This window comes from Zosterops lateralis (assembly GCF_965231275.1).
Source record: "Zosterops lateralis genome assembly, chromosome: 16".
In the NCBI taxonomy this organism is placed as follows: Eukaryota; Metazoa; Chordata; class Aves; order Passeriformes; family Zosteropidae; genus Zosterops; species Zosterops lateralis.
In genome coordinates, this window is record NC_139776.1 from 2938137 (window position 1) to 2953898 (window position 15762).

Consider the following 15762-nt stretch of genomic DNA (forward strand, 5'->3'; position numbering starts at 1 on the left):
AGGCCTGGCCTCCTCTAAAGCTGAGCCCTGAGGTGTCATGAAATTCATCTTTGGAGTAATTAATCAACCCCTAAAACTGGCAGTTCAACCAGGTCATCCCTGTTAAAGAAGAACAACCCATTTCAGTGGATTCAGGAGCTGATTTCTCACTTCAGGAGCCAAAAACAGGTCAGCAGCAGATCACTGTGAGAAGTGTATAAACAAATGGGAAGCAGAACTCCTCACACATCAGCTTTGGATTAGGTGATATGTTGGTTTGTTCTCCTTTCCTAAGATAGAAGCTAAAATGATGAATTTATTCTCATTAAGCAATTGTCCAAATCTCTCTTTTTAAAGAGTCTGAGTAGTGCTTCTGCCTGAGGGGAAGAGATGTAGAGTCACTGCCTGCTCTGCTCTTGTCTACAGCTTATTCTAACTGCTGAACAAAATGGCTTAAATTGTTGGGACCTGAGAAATGATATCTTTGAGCTCTGACCCTTCATAACCGAATCCAGACACTCAATGTCTCTGCTTCCACATATTTTATATGGAGCACCTGACACAGCAGCAACAAATAGGAATAAATGGGGATAAATCCAGCAGCCTGCAGCAGTTCTCCTTCGTTAGCCAAGCCAAAGGTCACCCTGCTGGTGTCACCATCAGTGCCTGGCCACTGCTGGGGCTACTGTCCACTCTGGGCCTTAGTGGAGAGATCCTGCAATGGAAGGGAAGATGGGGAGCCTGGTCAAAAAAGCCTCTGTGGCCCTTTTTGCACTCCACAACCACAGTGACATCCCAAACCTGCTCTGGAAATTCAGCACAACCCCAACATCCCAGGCTGGAGCCCCAGGTGCTGACACACTAAAGAACAACAGATCCACTGAGCTCCTGGCATCTCTTCCTTTCTTCTTAAGAGCTTCTTAAAATAAGCCCATTAGGCCCAAGTTATCAGCAGCACAGAGGTGCTCACTCAGGAGTCACTTCAGCTCCTGGGGAAGGGTCTGAGCGTGGTTTTAATTATACACTGAGGTTTGTTCAGTGGATAAACTCACCCCCTCCTTTCCAGTCCCAGACACTCCATCCCCCAAATGACTGCTGCCTGGCCTGGGATTGGGTTTTATTGCAGACAAGCAAGGCAGCTCTTTGAGGGTGAGGCTAATTCAGGCAGCCCCATGTAGAGCTTTAGGTTAAATGCCTAACCAGGCCTGCAAAAACTGGTCAAGTGCAAAATTGTCTTTCTAAGGGTTTGTGGGGCTGAGGCTGAGCCTCCTTTTTTTCTCCCCCAACATTTCCCAGTACCTTTCACTGGGGGAAAAAATTGTGGAGCTGATGAATCTGTCTATGGCTTCTCCTGTTTTCTTTTTAAATACTAAGCCCAACTTAAGCTGTTTTAAGATCGTGCTGTCTTCATTTATGGAATTAATTTATACATGAGGATTCTGTTGGTGAAAACAGCAGATTTATCCCGAAGTGGTAAACCTCACAATACCAAGAAACAACTTTCCAAATATTAAAATTAAAAAGTCTGTTTCTACTGTCTGGTAAATGGACCCTTGGAAAACCAGCTAGGAAACAAATCAGTGTGTTAAACCTGTTATTCTAAACTTCTGGTTTTTCTCAGCTGCTGATTTAAGGATACAAATTCCACAGCATTAAGGAGGAAAAGGGAATAGATATTTTTTATTTAAAACAGAGTAACTCAAAGTGGCCATAATAACCCATTTGTGTTGCTTTTGTACTCTGGTAATGAATGACTGTAGTATGAAGTGCTCCCAGTTTTTGCCTCGAGGTCTTGTCAATCATTACCTGATAAATAAAAACTTCAAACTGGCTCCTTTTAGCTTAATTGGGCAGAATTTCTCTCTGAAGGAAGGTTGAATACAGAGAATAATGTGTGTTGTGGCAGCAGTGGAAGTCAGCAAGCAGGCTATTTGGATGGAAGCATAGAGAGGATGTGAATTCTGAACTCCAAAGATGAGTCTTTGGGGATTTTTATCCAGAAGAGTCTGTTCCCATTGCAGGCAGAGCTGAGGGACTGAATCCAGCAGCACAAGGAATCCTGCCTTGCCCTGAGCTGTGCTTGTGCAAGCTCTGCTGTCCCTCTCTGGCTTTAGGCTTTACACTGACGCTTCCATAACAATCAGGAATCCTAAAATTGCACTAAGGCTTATTTAAATCATTATTTTTTATTATACGAACACTGGCAGCAACGGATGCAGTTTCCTGCATAGGGACAAAAGGATCTCATTGTCAGTACTGGAACAGATCTGAAACAGCTCAATTAAGCAAACATAACATCCTCAAAGTTTGGCCTGAAAGGAAGTTAAAATAACTGTTCTATAAAATGCTTTAAATGTGCTTTAAAAAGTCATTACTCAGATAAATCTGGCTTGTTTGGAAGCTCGTTCACCAGGGGTTTATGGCCCTGCCAGTTTATGGCAGTGGATGTGTTCATGTCAAGAATTCCTCTTCCAGAACAGTAGATGAGGAGACAAAGCCACAGGAGTGCTGCAGACCAAGGGGAGGCTGCAACCAGCTTGGGAATGGAGTTTTTGGCTCCCAGGCTGGGAAAGCTGCTCCAAAGCACATCCAGCAAGTTTGTGTGTATTTGTGGCAGAGCTGGGAACCAGCAGATATTTCATGATATAAGGCTGGGAGTGTTGAAGTCAGTGGTAAAGCTGCTGTTGGCTGCAGGACCAGCCCTGCAAAGCAAAAATAATTATTTTATTCTTTCTCCCCTTGCTGGCACCACCACCTGCCTTACACCTAAATGGAGAGAATTGGGACCAAAAGGAGAAATACCAGAGGATTCTCCTTCTAAAATTAGTCCAGGCCTACAGAAGCTGAGTAGGTCTTGTTTTGCATCAATAAAGGTCTTTCCATTGATACTTTACTGGACTCTGAGCAGTGCACAAAGCAAATTTACTTATGAATTTTTAATTGCTCATGGAAGATGGCAGATTAACTCCCAAATGTTGATGATTTAATCCTCTGGCCCAGCAAATATATCTACATAAACTGGCACAACTCTGCTCAAGTTCAAAGTAAACAAGAACCCCAAAATTGCTGTTGTGCCCCAAAGATATAATGCTCAGTTAATAGAGGGATTTAGACCATTTTTTTTTTTTTTTTTTCAGCTGCCCCCATAGCAATGCAGTGTGGTATCCACAGTAGGAAACCTCATGCCAGCAGCATCTCTCAAATATGCTAAAACAATCTAAATTAGAAAATGTCAGCTTCTTGGCTGATGTTTCTTTGGAGTTTCTTTCTTCCTTTCTTGTGCCTCTATAATTTTATTGGGATGACTAAATCTCTGAACTATGTTAGCAGTAAACAGAACTAATTTACCCCCTGCTTCTTTGAAACAGCTGCTGACAGCTGCACTATAATTCAATCACGGATCTTTGCAGCACAGACTGCAAAACACATCCATATTTTTGCTATTCTTCCCTCCCTGTTGTATTTGGACCAAAGGAGCTGCACCAAATAATGACATCTGACAGTTTTGCCCGTACATAGAGACTTGAGCTGCGTGAAAACAGAGGCTCAAGATGAAACAGTGCCCAGCCAAAAAGGTTCTTTGAACAAAAGGAGAATAACCACACAGATACACAATGTCGTCGGGATATCTTTTGTAAAGTTGCAATGATTTATTTTACTAGTTTGTACAAAAAAGGCTTCTGACAACTGCTCTATGAAAAGAACCAGAAATGTGTTTGCATTTTTGCCAACTGTTAATAAATATCTTCTTAAATAAGGAAACAAATGTGTTTAGGAACCCGGAATCATTTTTCCTGCATGTGATTGAAAAGGAATTCAGAGATGGAAATAAATAATTCTTCTTCCGCTTGTGACAACTATTTACATAAAAATGTACAAACAGCGAAGCTGATGTTGAGCCTAGCAACAGAAGTCCTGTTATTATGCTTAAAAACAACAACAAAAAAACCAAAACAGAAACAATCCCCACATAATATTTAATATATGAATCCTATACAGCAAGATACCATGGTCCAAGTTAAAAATGCAATACACCAACGCAGTGACCACCAACACTGAAACACCCACAAGAGAAAACTAATCCTTGACTACTAAATAGTGGAAGTTCAGGCATGATCAGCTTTTAACTCTCTAGGCAGCACCTTCACTTCCTTCAGGAGGTTTACAGAAGCACTGGTGGATAAATGTGTACAATGTCAAAAGATGCTTCCTGTGACATCGAAACCTGTGTGATTTCAATCCCTCACCCTAAACCAGGGGTGGCCTGAGGGCAGTTTTGGATGCTGAGGGTGGATGGTGCTGTCTGCAGGCTCCAGGAGAGGTGGGCTCTTGGCTTCAGCTGTTGTCCTGCCCTGGGGTTGGCTGTGTCTGCCCAAAGTCTCCCCGTGGGGATGTTTGCTGGAGTCCTGCCTGTGGAGTGTGCCTGCTGCAGCCAGGCTGCTCCTGCAGGTGTTGGAGGGGCCTGGCTGGGATGCCAGGCACATCTGGCAACATCCAGCTGCTCACCAAGGCCCCCATTCAAAACCTACCAATGTCATGGATGGATTTCCCCTTTCCCATCAGCCTAATCCGGCTACTGAGAAAACTGCTGGGAAAACACCAATTGACTTAAGTGAGATGAGAATTAGGCCATCAGAAACAAGTTTCCAATTTATTTTGTAGACAGTAGGGTTTTTTTCTTCCTTTGCTCATTCTTTTTAAAGTGAGGCATCTGGTCTGGATTTCATCTGTGACTTTAAGGGAGAAGAGCAGTGAGTGAAGTTCAGAATTTCATTTATCTTCTTTCTCTAACTGTCCTCTAAGGCAAGATGTGGAGCCAAGTCCCCACTGTGGCTGCATGGCCCCATCTGCTCACTGAGGAGACATCCATGGGATTCATGATGTCCTGGACCCATCTGTTGGACGTTTAGCTTTTGGAAGTTTGGAGATTTAGAGCTGGGTGTGCTGGACGTGGTGTTTTATTGGGCATAATTTTCTTTTTATCTCCCTGGTGAAATTTATGCCAACCCTAATTTGGTGGGTGCCAAAGTGGGGGATTGGTTTGTGATTGGTTGCTGCAACTCTGTATTCTTCTCTGCAACAACTTTAATTGAGCCTTAATTACTGAAGTGTGATGTTTGTGTAACCTGTGACTTTAAAAGAAGGAAAAAGAAAAGCCTTGAGGGGACATTTTCTTGCTTCTGGTTCCAGCTTCTTGGTGGCCCTTGAAGGGGATTGTTTTGGGTTTTTTTGAGGTGAAGCCAAGAAGAGAGCAGGGGGTTTATCAGAAGCACTGGCCCCAGGAAGGAAGGTTTCCCAGCTTGTTCCCAGTCTGTGGTGCTGGGTGTAAATCCCAACTCACAGCACCTTCTGCTTTGGGTCTCCACGCTCTTGGAAAAGTGCTGGCACTTGTTCCCTCAGGGAAGTCAATGGACATTTTCCACACAGCAGCAGGATCTTTACTTACAGCTCTGTACTGCTTAGCACACCCCAGTTTGATCCCTCTGTCTCAGCATTTTGCAGCTTTCCTGTTTCAAGTTCATAGCAAATTGAAATACTTTCTGGCTGCAAGAGGAAATTTCCTTCCTCGTTGCTAGAAAAAAAACACACCCCAAAATTTTCATTCTTTGAAACGCTTTTCTTCAATTCTTTTGCCTGCCAATTGAATTTAATTTTTTTCTTAGCCCAATCTGTCCTCTGAATTTGTGTCAATCCACATCCAGCTTTTGCTACTGTAGTTTAATACTGGAAGTTGCATGTAAGTCATCCTTGGCTTTGCTTATGAAATTGAAGCAGAGGGATGGAAGCAATAATTCTCTAACAAAATACCTGTTCACTCCAGGTATATTTTGTTCACTTATTTTATTGCAAACCGTGTTACAGGAACTACACACACTTATTAGTCACAGCACAGTCTCACCTTGGATAGATTATTACTGTTTTACTCACAATCAACACTCTGGTGAGTTTGCAATCTCCAGAAAGACTCATTTGCAGAAGTATGTACTGTAGGAGCCAATTTTGTAAGCAGATTTGGTTTTAAACTGTTTCTCTGGCTTGTTTCAGTTTACAAGCTCATTGTCTGTAATAAACTAAAACAAAATGTGTTCAAATGCCTCTTTAGATCCAGAAACTGTTCCATTGTCTGAACTTTCAGAGGCCTGGTCCTAAAATGGTTTGGGACTTTTTTAAACCCATGGCTGGAGCACCAACCTTTCCCCCTCCCCCAGAGAGCCACACAAACCCAGTCTTTACAAATAACTTCTTTTTTCTTTCTTCTTTCTCTTCCCTACAACTCTAGTGGCAGCCACACGCTCGTACCACCATGTTCCTGTATTTTTTTAAGATAACATTGGAGCTGTCATCAAAATAGAGCACTGAGATGGCATTGAGTTGTGTAGGAGCACAGCAGGGTTTCGGCACAGTCTCTGGGTTTATAAAGTGAACCTGGGGAACGAAAAGAGAGGAATGTTAAGATTTACTTTTCCCCTCTCCTCCCCCTTATTTTTCTCTCCTTGGGCAACCTTCTGCCTGTCCCATATCCTCACTCAGACAGTAGCTGAGCTGTATAATTTTGGGATTCACTGAGCCCTTTCCTCAGCCTGACCCCAAACCCACTTTTGGGAGTAAAACCTTACAGAGTTTTCCCAAGAGCTGCTGACAGTGGGTCTCAGGTCTTGCTCCTTCCTCCCCATGCAGTGGGACTAAACCCCCATTGCAATGTCTATCACAGGGCCCTTCCAAACCAGAGAGAGCCTGTCAGTGCCTGCAGCAAAGACAGGGTCATTTCAGATACTAATTCAAACCACATCAGCCAGATGTGGAGCCTGATGCTGCAGACACCTGGAGAGCCAAGGCAGATCTTCCTTCCCCTGTCACCTTTTGAGGATAAATTTATTTCTGAGTAGCACCTGTCAGATGTAAGGCTGTGTGAGGAGGTAGGGTGCACCTACCAGTGTCTGTACAATGGCATGGTTTGTAGCATTCATGTAGGAATTCAAGGGGAAAGCACATTCTCCTTCACAGTAATAGGCAGCGTAGCCCTCCGGAGCGATGATCCAGTCCTTGATTAAATTGAAGTTGTTAAGATTGTGGAGAAAGACAGAAATGCAGTGAAACAAAAAGCCAATCAGCACATAAATCTAAACATTCATACATCCACTGGCCTGCACAATAACAATCTGCCCCCCTGGCCTGTCTAAAGCTCTGTTAAAGGCCTCTAAAGTGCCTGTTCTTCCTGGAGGGACACATCCCACATTGCAGATGTGCCCACAGAGTAGCTGAACACCTGGGTTCAGTTGTTTATCCATTCAGCAGTGTCCTCCTGGCTGTCCACAACTTCAACCAGGGAGATGACAATGGAGAGCAGTGTGTGCCTTCAGCACTGCCAGAGAACCTGCAGGGCCACAACTCCTCAAAAACACCTGAGTGTGTTGAGCTTCCATCCAGCCTCACACTAAATATTCATATTCCCAACTGAGCAGAAGCACTTCAGCATGCTAAAGGCAGCATAGGGTATCTCTCCCCTCAAGATTTAAAATAAAAAAATCCAGTGGCTGGATCCCAGTGCTGCCCTGATAAATGATGTGCCAAGGCAGCCCTTACCTGCCACCCCAGGTCCCTGAAGCTGACGTAGAGCTCGTGTTTCTTGCAGGCCTGTCTCTGGTCACTGCTGCTGTTCTCTGTCAGGGGAAAATGGGTTTGGCCATGAGGTTGGGCTCCCACAGCCCTCAGCAGGGAACGAGGCATTGCTGCTCCTCTGCTGCACTTCTGGCTTTTTTATTTTAGTCATATAATAATGGCTGAGTTCAATATATATCAAAAGCACTTCTGGCTTTTTTGTGCAAAGAAAAAAAAGCACCTGGGAAAGTAGTTTTTTTATCTTTTTTTTTTTTTTTTTTCTGGACTTCCTCTGACCTCCTAATAGATCACACAGACCACTCTGATTATTGCCTAGACTAAAAGGAGAATCAGTGCAGTTTTAAAGTTTTGTCCATCCTGGACATTTAGCCTGAGCTGAAGAGCAAAGTAGAAAGAACAGCTCAGGAGGAATTTCTTCACTGAAAGGCTGGTCAGGCACTGGAAGGAGCTGCCAGGAAGGCAGTGGTGTCCCCATCTCCGGAGGTGCTCAAGGGACTGGATGTGACACTCAGTGCTCTGGGCTGGTTCACAAGGTGGGAACTGGTCAAAGGTTGGATTTGATGATCTTGGAGATCTTTGCCAACCTTAATGATTCTATAAAAAAATCTCACAACCTCTCCTTCCACAGAGTGAGGAGCTCCCAGAAGCAGCTGGAATTTCCTGCTGCCTCAGCAGAGCCAGCCCTGAGCTGTGGCTCCTGCTGGGACCATCATCAAGGGCCTGTTACTCTGAGGTATCACATATTTAAGCCACATTTTTATTTCAAATGCCTGATGGGAGTTTTCTTCCAAATTAGGAAGCACAGCTCCCCTCAGAATATCCATGATTGTCCTGAGAATGAATGGATTTTCCTCTTCTGTGCAAGAATTCTGGGACTACTATGCTTTTTAGGGGCTAAACTTAAAATCACAAGCTCTGAAAATGAACAGCATTTGGATTCAGATCCACTGATCGCTTGCTCATTGCTTTAATGTAATTATCTTCCATTTCAAAATGAGAATTTATTTCATGTGGGAGAAAAGGAGTTTTTCTGCTTAGGTGCTTGGGATATTTCTTAAATTTGGATCAAAAAATCCCTCCGTTTAACATTGCTTCAAAGATTCCTGACATTTTTGGAACAATCCTAACCCCATACAGTTTCCAACCAGTGGTGGACAAAAGGAACAACAAACAGATAATGTGGAAGAAACCATTCCCACATCACCCCATGCCTGTTGGAACTCTGCAGGCTGAAAATTTCAGGTTTTCTGTGTTGAGGGGCATTGACCCTCAGACAGGCACCACATTTGACTTGGGGCCATGGAACAGGCTGCTGAAATTGAGTGATGGCATTGGGGTTGTGGGTGTGTAGTTTGAACAGTATTGTGTGATCTCACAGGGTGAAAAACTTAGATCTAAGGTTTTAGTATATAATAGTATGTGTGAAGTGATATGGAGGATTTGGGGTGTTGTCTAAGTCCTTCTTCTTCATGGGTTTGGGTGGTTCTCTGTAACTGGTTAGTAAAGTCCGCATTGCAGGCTTCAAAGTTAGTTATGTGGTTTAAAGTAATAATAATTTATGTGGCATTTCACAGCTGGACAGATTGTCCTTGAAAAGACCTTCTAGAGATAGAGAGGTGCTCCATTTTACCTCCATTTCCTACCTTGTTAGTTAGAGCTCACGACATAAGAATTAATAAACACCGAGTGACTCCCGCGTGTTAATCCCAGCTCGAACACCAAGAAGAAAAGAAGATAAAAACCTCACATGAGCCCAGAAACACAGAGCCCCCTGTGCTGTACCTGCAATGTTGGACACCCTGAAAGCTTCCTGGTTCTTTGGTGTTTTGGACCTGTTCTGGCTCCTCTGCTTGCCCCCCGTGGAGCGGATGCTGCGCAGGTGCACCTCGGTGGCTTTGAAGAAGGCGACGGTGAAGGGCTGCTTGTTCTGGGGGCCGTGCCTGCCTATGAGCCCAGCCAGCTTGGGGTTGATGCTTTGTCCTGCAAAAACGACAGGCTGGGGTTATCCTGTGTGCCAGCAGGCAGGATAACACAGGGCAGAGCTGCTGCCTGCTCAGGGTCGCTCCTGGGTGTGGCATCAACTCTCCAAACTCTCTCCAATTCTCTCTGGACTTAATGGATTTTATTCTCTTCTGACAAGAGCAGCTCAGCACAGCTAACTTCATTTTATATCTGTGTGTAAAAGTTACATTAAATAGTCCTATGTATAATTATTTTACCCCAAATCCGCTTAGCATTAGCTTTTCCTGCATTCTTTAGAGGGGTTTCTTCAAGTTCACCAACCTATAATTTGAAGTGATCCTATAAAAGGAGCCGTAAAACTCAGCCCATAGGAACACTAAATTCCCACTGGAAGGTTATTAGCTTAAAATAAAAATGCCTTGCATGAAATGCTGACAGAGTTCCAGATATACCTTAGCTGAGAGAAACAAATGTTTAGAGACATTTTGCTTATTGCTGCATCTTGCCCCCCACCATACCTGATAACTTTGTACAAAACTTTGATTATCATCCACGTGTCCTTCATCTTGGGCTTTAGAATAATTTGGTTTTTTGTTAAAAGACTATTAGTAGGTTTCTCTGTAGAATTAAATCAATTATTTACAAAAAAGGCAAGGAGATGATGGCAGTGAGAAATGTAATGTTTCTCCCTGTTGCTGTTGAGGGATGTCTGGATCTGCTGCTGCAAAATGCAGAAGTGATATCCAGGATTATTCTGTCCCAAGCTACTGAGTGCTGCTGCTAAATCCAAGTAATGGTAATGATTTTGTGATCCTTTTGCTAAGGACAGAGCTGGGCCTTGTCAGCCACAAATCAAAATGTGCCAAAGGACAGCTGACACTTTCCTGGAGAAGCCCTGCAAGGCAGCCTGGCCAGGGAGAGTGGGAAAACAGCTCTCAGTTCACTTATTTTGTATGATTTTTTTAAAAAATAGACTGTATTTGCCTCATGATTACAGATCATGTAACAGCAGATACAAAGAAGGGTTGGAGATTGATTTATTTTGGTTTTTTACTTCACTTAAACCCTCGAGGATTGCCCAAGCATAAAAATGTTGCATCAAAATCCCGCTGTGTTCACAGCACAGCAGGACTGGTGAATGCTCAGTGCTTCCCCTGGCTGGGAATCATTTCCCTGAAGCAGAGAGTCCCTGGATTCTGCTGATGTGTGACACTCACCATCAATGCCCTCCACGGAGAGCTGCAGCCCGAGGTTGTGCTGGGGGTTCACCACCCAGTGGTTGCTGGTGGCGGTGATGTCAAACACCAGCCACCCTTCCTCTGCAGCCCAGATCGTCCTGGAGTCGAGCAGGAACAAATCTGAATCCCTGGAGCAAAGGAAACAAGAGTTCCCAGTTAGCCAGAGCTCCCACTGGGGTCTCCACAATCATCCTTCAGGCAGGACAGGGGTTGGGATTTCAGCAGAGCTGGGCTGGTGTGTGTTCCCCTCTAATCACCCCCAGAGGAAGCTTCTCTTCTCTTCAAAAAAGAGAAAAGCATGGGTAGAAGCAGAGCTGGGGTGGTTTGGGGTTACTTTGCTCTTACATTTAACCTTTAACCCCTGATGCAACTTCAAAAAAAAAACCAAAAAAACACTTGCCAGGCACAGATCTGCAGAATGACTGTTTGCATATGCAAACCCGGTAATTGGACAGACAATGCTGCTCATTAGCCTTTCCACACATAATTTCCTGACTTTCATGCATAACTGCAGCTTTGGTGCAAGCCAGCTGGAACACTGGTGTGCATAATTAACATGTGTAATAGGTTTTCTTTAATTTGTAACCTCATCTGAGGTTACAGATAACTGATTGAGGCACTCTGCACAGTCACAGGTCTGCACTACTGTGGGTCACAATCTTTTTTCAATTCATTGATTGGGGTTTTTTTTAAAGGCTGCTGCTGGGTTACTCTGGCTGAAGAAATAATATCAGAAAATGAAAAAAATCCTAAATAGAGAGATTCTGCTCTTTTGGAAAAGGTGAAATTATTTCAGATTTACAACATGTTTCCTGGCAAATTTCTGAAAAATTAAAATTTGAGAAAACATTGGTACTGTAAAGGATGGAGTCATCTCTTATAAGAAAAGAAGGAGATAAAATTCAGATTAAAAAATGGATGCTGTTGCAGTTCTTTTATAAAAAATTACTTTAAAAGAAGAACAAAGATACATGGTGGAAGTGTCTAGACAAGTCCTGTAAGGGCTGCTTTTATACCTACAGTGAACAAACATGATAACTTGTTCAAGTGTAATTATATCCTTTTGAATGAAGAACTATCCTTGAAAAACCCTTTAATCACATCCTCAAAGCTTTAAAAGACCTCATAAATTTTGTCACTATGGATTTGTCAGTGCAAATATATATATTTAGTTTAGTTTAGTTTACACCATTCTTCCTGTTTGCATGAGACATCAAATGATCAGAAATGAATCTGAGGAGAGCTGTTGGCATAAAGGCTTTTGACTTTGGCTTTTAGTGATTCTTTTCCCTTTGACATACCAAGAAATTAGAAGCTTTTGTCCCACACAGAACAGGAATGGAGAAGATTTTGCAATGCTTTTACAATTTAGTTTTCCTTTCAACCTTAGTGGGCCAGACTGTGTAAGAGATGAGTTTTCCTCTGTGAGCTGAGGGATGTCACCACTCACCTCTGACTGTGCTGGGCTTACATGAAATTAAATTTCTGAAGGGAATTCCTGCAGAGCATGTAAGCACATGGCCCAGGGTGTGCAAGAAGAGGATTCTGTGTTTCCTCCCTAAAGCAGGATAGATTTGGATACCCCATGGCTGAGGGGGCAGTCAGTGCTTGCTTTTAAGTTCTGGTTTGTGGGAGAAGCCCTGCAGCAGAGCAGGACTTGCTGCAACACTTCCTTGCTGAGGCAGAGGGGATCCTGTGGGAATATTGCAGTGGATGTTTGGGAGGCAGAATGGGTGGCTCAGGAAGGGGCTGTGCTGCAGCAATGCAGAGGCTCAGGGCAGGTGTTGGGAGCTCAGTCAGCTTTGCCAAGAGCTCCCAGGATAAATGAAGTGAAGCAGGATGGGTGACCCCCCTCACATTAGTCACAGCAATGCAAGATGCTTGAACTCTAACCAGGGGACAAATTTCCTGGGGTTTCTTCCCCACCCAGGAGCAGTGGAGTTGTTCCCACAGCACAGGACACCTCCCACCCTTCCCTGTTTACAACACACTGAACCAAACACATCCCAGAGGAGCCAGGGATGAGGGAGTTGCATGGATTGGCCCATTCCAGTGGCTGAGGCCAAGTTTCCAGGAGTAAAGAGTTTTTATATTCACACAGCACAATATTTAAGCATAGCCCCTGACTGGAACTCATGATTCACACAAGGTTTAGTTAACAGGGACTTGGCTTGCTTGGCTTTCTCCCCTTGTAGTTTGCAGGTTCATCATGATAATTTTTTTTGGTTTTTAGCTACTGCTCAACTGCAGAATTATTACTCAGAAAAAAACAGCCTTTAAGCTTCCCATGCTGACATGATGCAATCGGGGTAAGCAGACAACATGAGGCATCAAGTACCAGGGTGAGTCAGTCTGGGAAATTGTATAATGCGTTTGTTTTCCTGTAGTTACAGCAATGTGCAAACAATGGGCCTGGAGGGGAAGCCCGAAGTGAGAGAGATCAAAGGGACCCACTGAAGGGAAATGTCCTTCCCACACACACTTGGAACATTTGGACCCCAAAAAAAGCCCCATGTCAGATGCTCTTTGGAGGAGTTCAAGCACTCCTGGATTAGCTCTTTCCGCCCTGGCCCACCAGCAGTGGCCAGGGGTGGGATGCAAAACCTCACTGGTGTTGCAAGCAGAGGCTCCTGAGATTGTGGCTCCTGTTCTGATGGAAAGAAACCTCTCATTCTTTTCAAAAAGAACAACCTCCTTTAAGTGGAATGTCCTGCTCTCCAAAGACAGGCAAACAGCATTAAATCACCAGCTAATAGGGAGCCAGCCCTTGAGATATCCTTGTTGGACAGGACACAGTAAACACAGCAGAGAAATGTTGTTCTGCTGAGACTTAAACAACATTTATTCTGAGGGCTCCCATCTAATGACTGTCACAGAAGGTGGTGCTGGTTAATTCTAACTAATGTGGCTGCTTTGGGTTTTAGCTGTGAGATAAAGATCTCAGCTCAAAGGGAAAAGGTTTCTAGCACACATCTCACTCCTGTACCTCACCTGCCAACTCTGTACTCACTGAGGATATTCCTGGAGTGATGGGAATGATGGCACTGCAGCAAGGAGGTAAAAAACCCCTTTGGTTCCTTGGCCCTGCATTCAGTTCCTTCATTTCAGAATTTCAGTGCATGCAAGAAACTGCACCACGCCTTTTTCCAGAGCAGGAGATAGGAAAGGCACATGATCCTCCTTTTACAAAAAAATTAAGCTGGGACATGGAAACGTTAATGTCTAGATTAGAGTTACATAAATTACAAAGTCTGGATCCAGACCACAAGTATGTTCTGTTGAGACCACATCAAAATGGCTCAGCGTTCAAAGAACTGACATCAGCGGGAGTGTCAGAGCTTTTAGCAATGATAAAATTTGGGCCTTTCTGCTCAGTTTTTTTCTCAAGCATCAGGCTCTCAGTGGAGCCTGAGATGAGGACAGGAGGTTGGCATTTGCCTGCTGATGTCTTTGGTTGTGTCTGGCACTGGATGCCAGACAGGAGAGTCACCTCCCGTTAGAAAGCAGCACTGCAAAAATTTCTCTACAGGTCATGTAAGTGCTGTGTGGTCTGTGAAACTTCCTTAGTGAGCTTGTTTTCTGGGCTCAGGGGTGAGTAACGAGTCCTGCAGCGTGAGGGTGGCTGGGCAGGATGCATGTGAGATCGTGTCTGGGAAGCAGCTGGAGCTTTGGAGGTGGAAGGGCTGACCTGCCAAAGGGCTGGTGGTGGTAAGGAAAAGGATCACAAATAATTAGTGGAGGAGAAAAGGGCTGGAAGAAGTGAGGATTGTGGGGATAAGCACAGAAATGAGAGAGCACAAGTACAGAAAAGGCAGGGAAAGGAATGTGTGGGATAAAGGAAATTGTTGCAAAAATAAAAGAAACTACTAGCAAACATGAATCTTCATGAAAATAATATGTATGGCTTCTTTGCTTTTTGCTGGGGTACTTTTTCAGTCCCTGGGATGCAGTTTGGTTTGAAGCCATAAACACTAGAAATACATACAAAAATGAGAAGTGCTGCATCTGCCCCAGTCACCTGCCTTGGTGAGTTGGGGCACGAGGAGAACATGGATGAAAACATGAGAGACAGAAATTCTGCATCAGCAAGTGAACAGGAGATAAAACTCTGCATTTACAGACTACCATGCTGTAAGGTCTACACTATTTTAGGACAGTCCTCTTGCCAAACAGTCCCTGCTTTTACGTCTGTTTTCTCCACTCACTGTCCCCATCCCGCTCATCAGCCCTGTTATTTCAAGCTGCTGGTTGACAAGTGGTAGTAAACACTAATGAGCACTTCCAAGTGGGATAAAAATAAATGGGAAAAAGGACAGACAGCAGCAGTGAAGGTGACTATTGGCAATTTCCATTGCACTGGCAGGCAAGGTGATTTCTGTGACCAGGCAGCACTCAGTGCTGGGAGCAGCCCCAGAGCCCTGGCCCACCTGGCTCTGTCCTGACAGCAGCAGGTCCTGCTGTCCCCTGCCAGCACTGGGGACAGGGAATCCCTCAGCCCAAAGAGCACCTGGGCTGCCCTGATCCCTCCCTGCTACCTGCAGGAATTATAAACCTCTCAGCGTTTTAAACAGTGACCATACAGTGGCACCTTGCAACAGCCTTCGAATGGCTTTACAAATGTGGGTTAACCCTCCTGCTTCTGTTTTAAAGTAGGAAACACTTGAGGCGTGGATATGTTGAATTCTTATTGATTCAGCATGTAAACCACAGTGTCTAAGCCAGGAGCACAGTCCTCTCCTCTTGACTCACACTCTAACCCTACAGGGGCTCTTTGGGTCACAGGCAGCCCAAGGACAGAGCTGGCAGGGGGGGAAGGGGGTTATTCACACCCAGGTTTGAGCAGGTGGAGGGAGGAGAAGGCAAAAAGGGCACCCTGGGAGGGTGAGAGGAGATGTGGGGTTAGAAGACATCTGTTTGGATTAAAAACCTGCCATATCCAGATTCCAGTTTGCTTGGTGTCATT

The 15762-nt window shown here is 44.3% G+C and overlaps 1 protein-coding gene across 1 annotated transcript in view; it reads right to left on the reverse strand.

Moving 5' to 3' along the window:
* Positions 1–3610: 3610 nt before the first annotated feature.
* Positions 3611–15762, reverse strand: part of BMP7 (bone morphogenetic protein 7) — a gene marked incomplete at its 5' end in the record, with an annotated part of 41438 nt that continues 29286 nt past the window's right edge. The window contains 5 exons of the mRNA XM_083873233.1: positions 3611–6405; positions 6912–7022; positions 7564–7640; positions 9382–9579; positions 10779–10927. Coding sequence (XP_083729359.1) covers positions 6256–6405; positions 6912–7022; positions 7564–7640; positions 9382–9579; positions 10779–10927 — 685 coding nt within the window. The 3' untranslated portion in view covers positions 3611–6255. The remainder of the gene's footprint in view (positions 6406–6911; positions 7023–7563; positions 7641–9381; positions 9580–10778; positions 10928–15762) is intronic.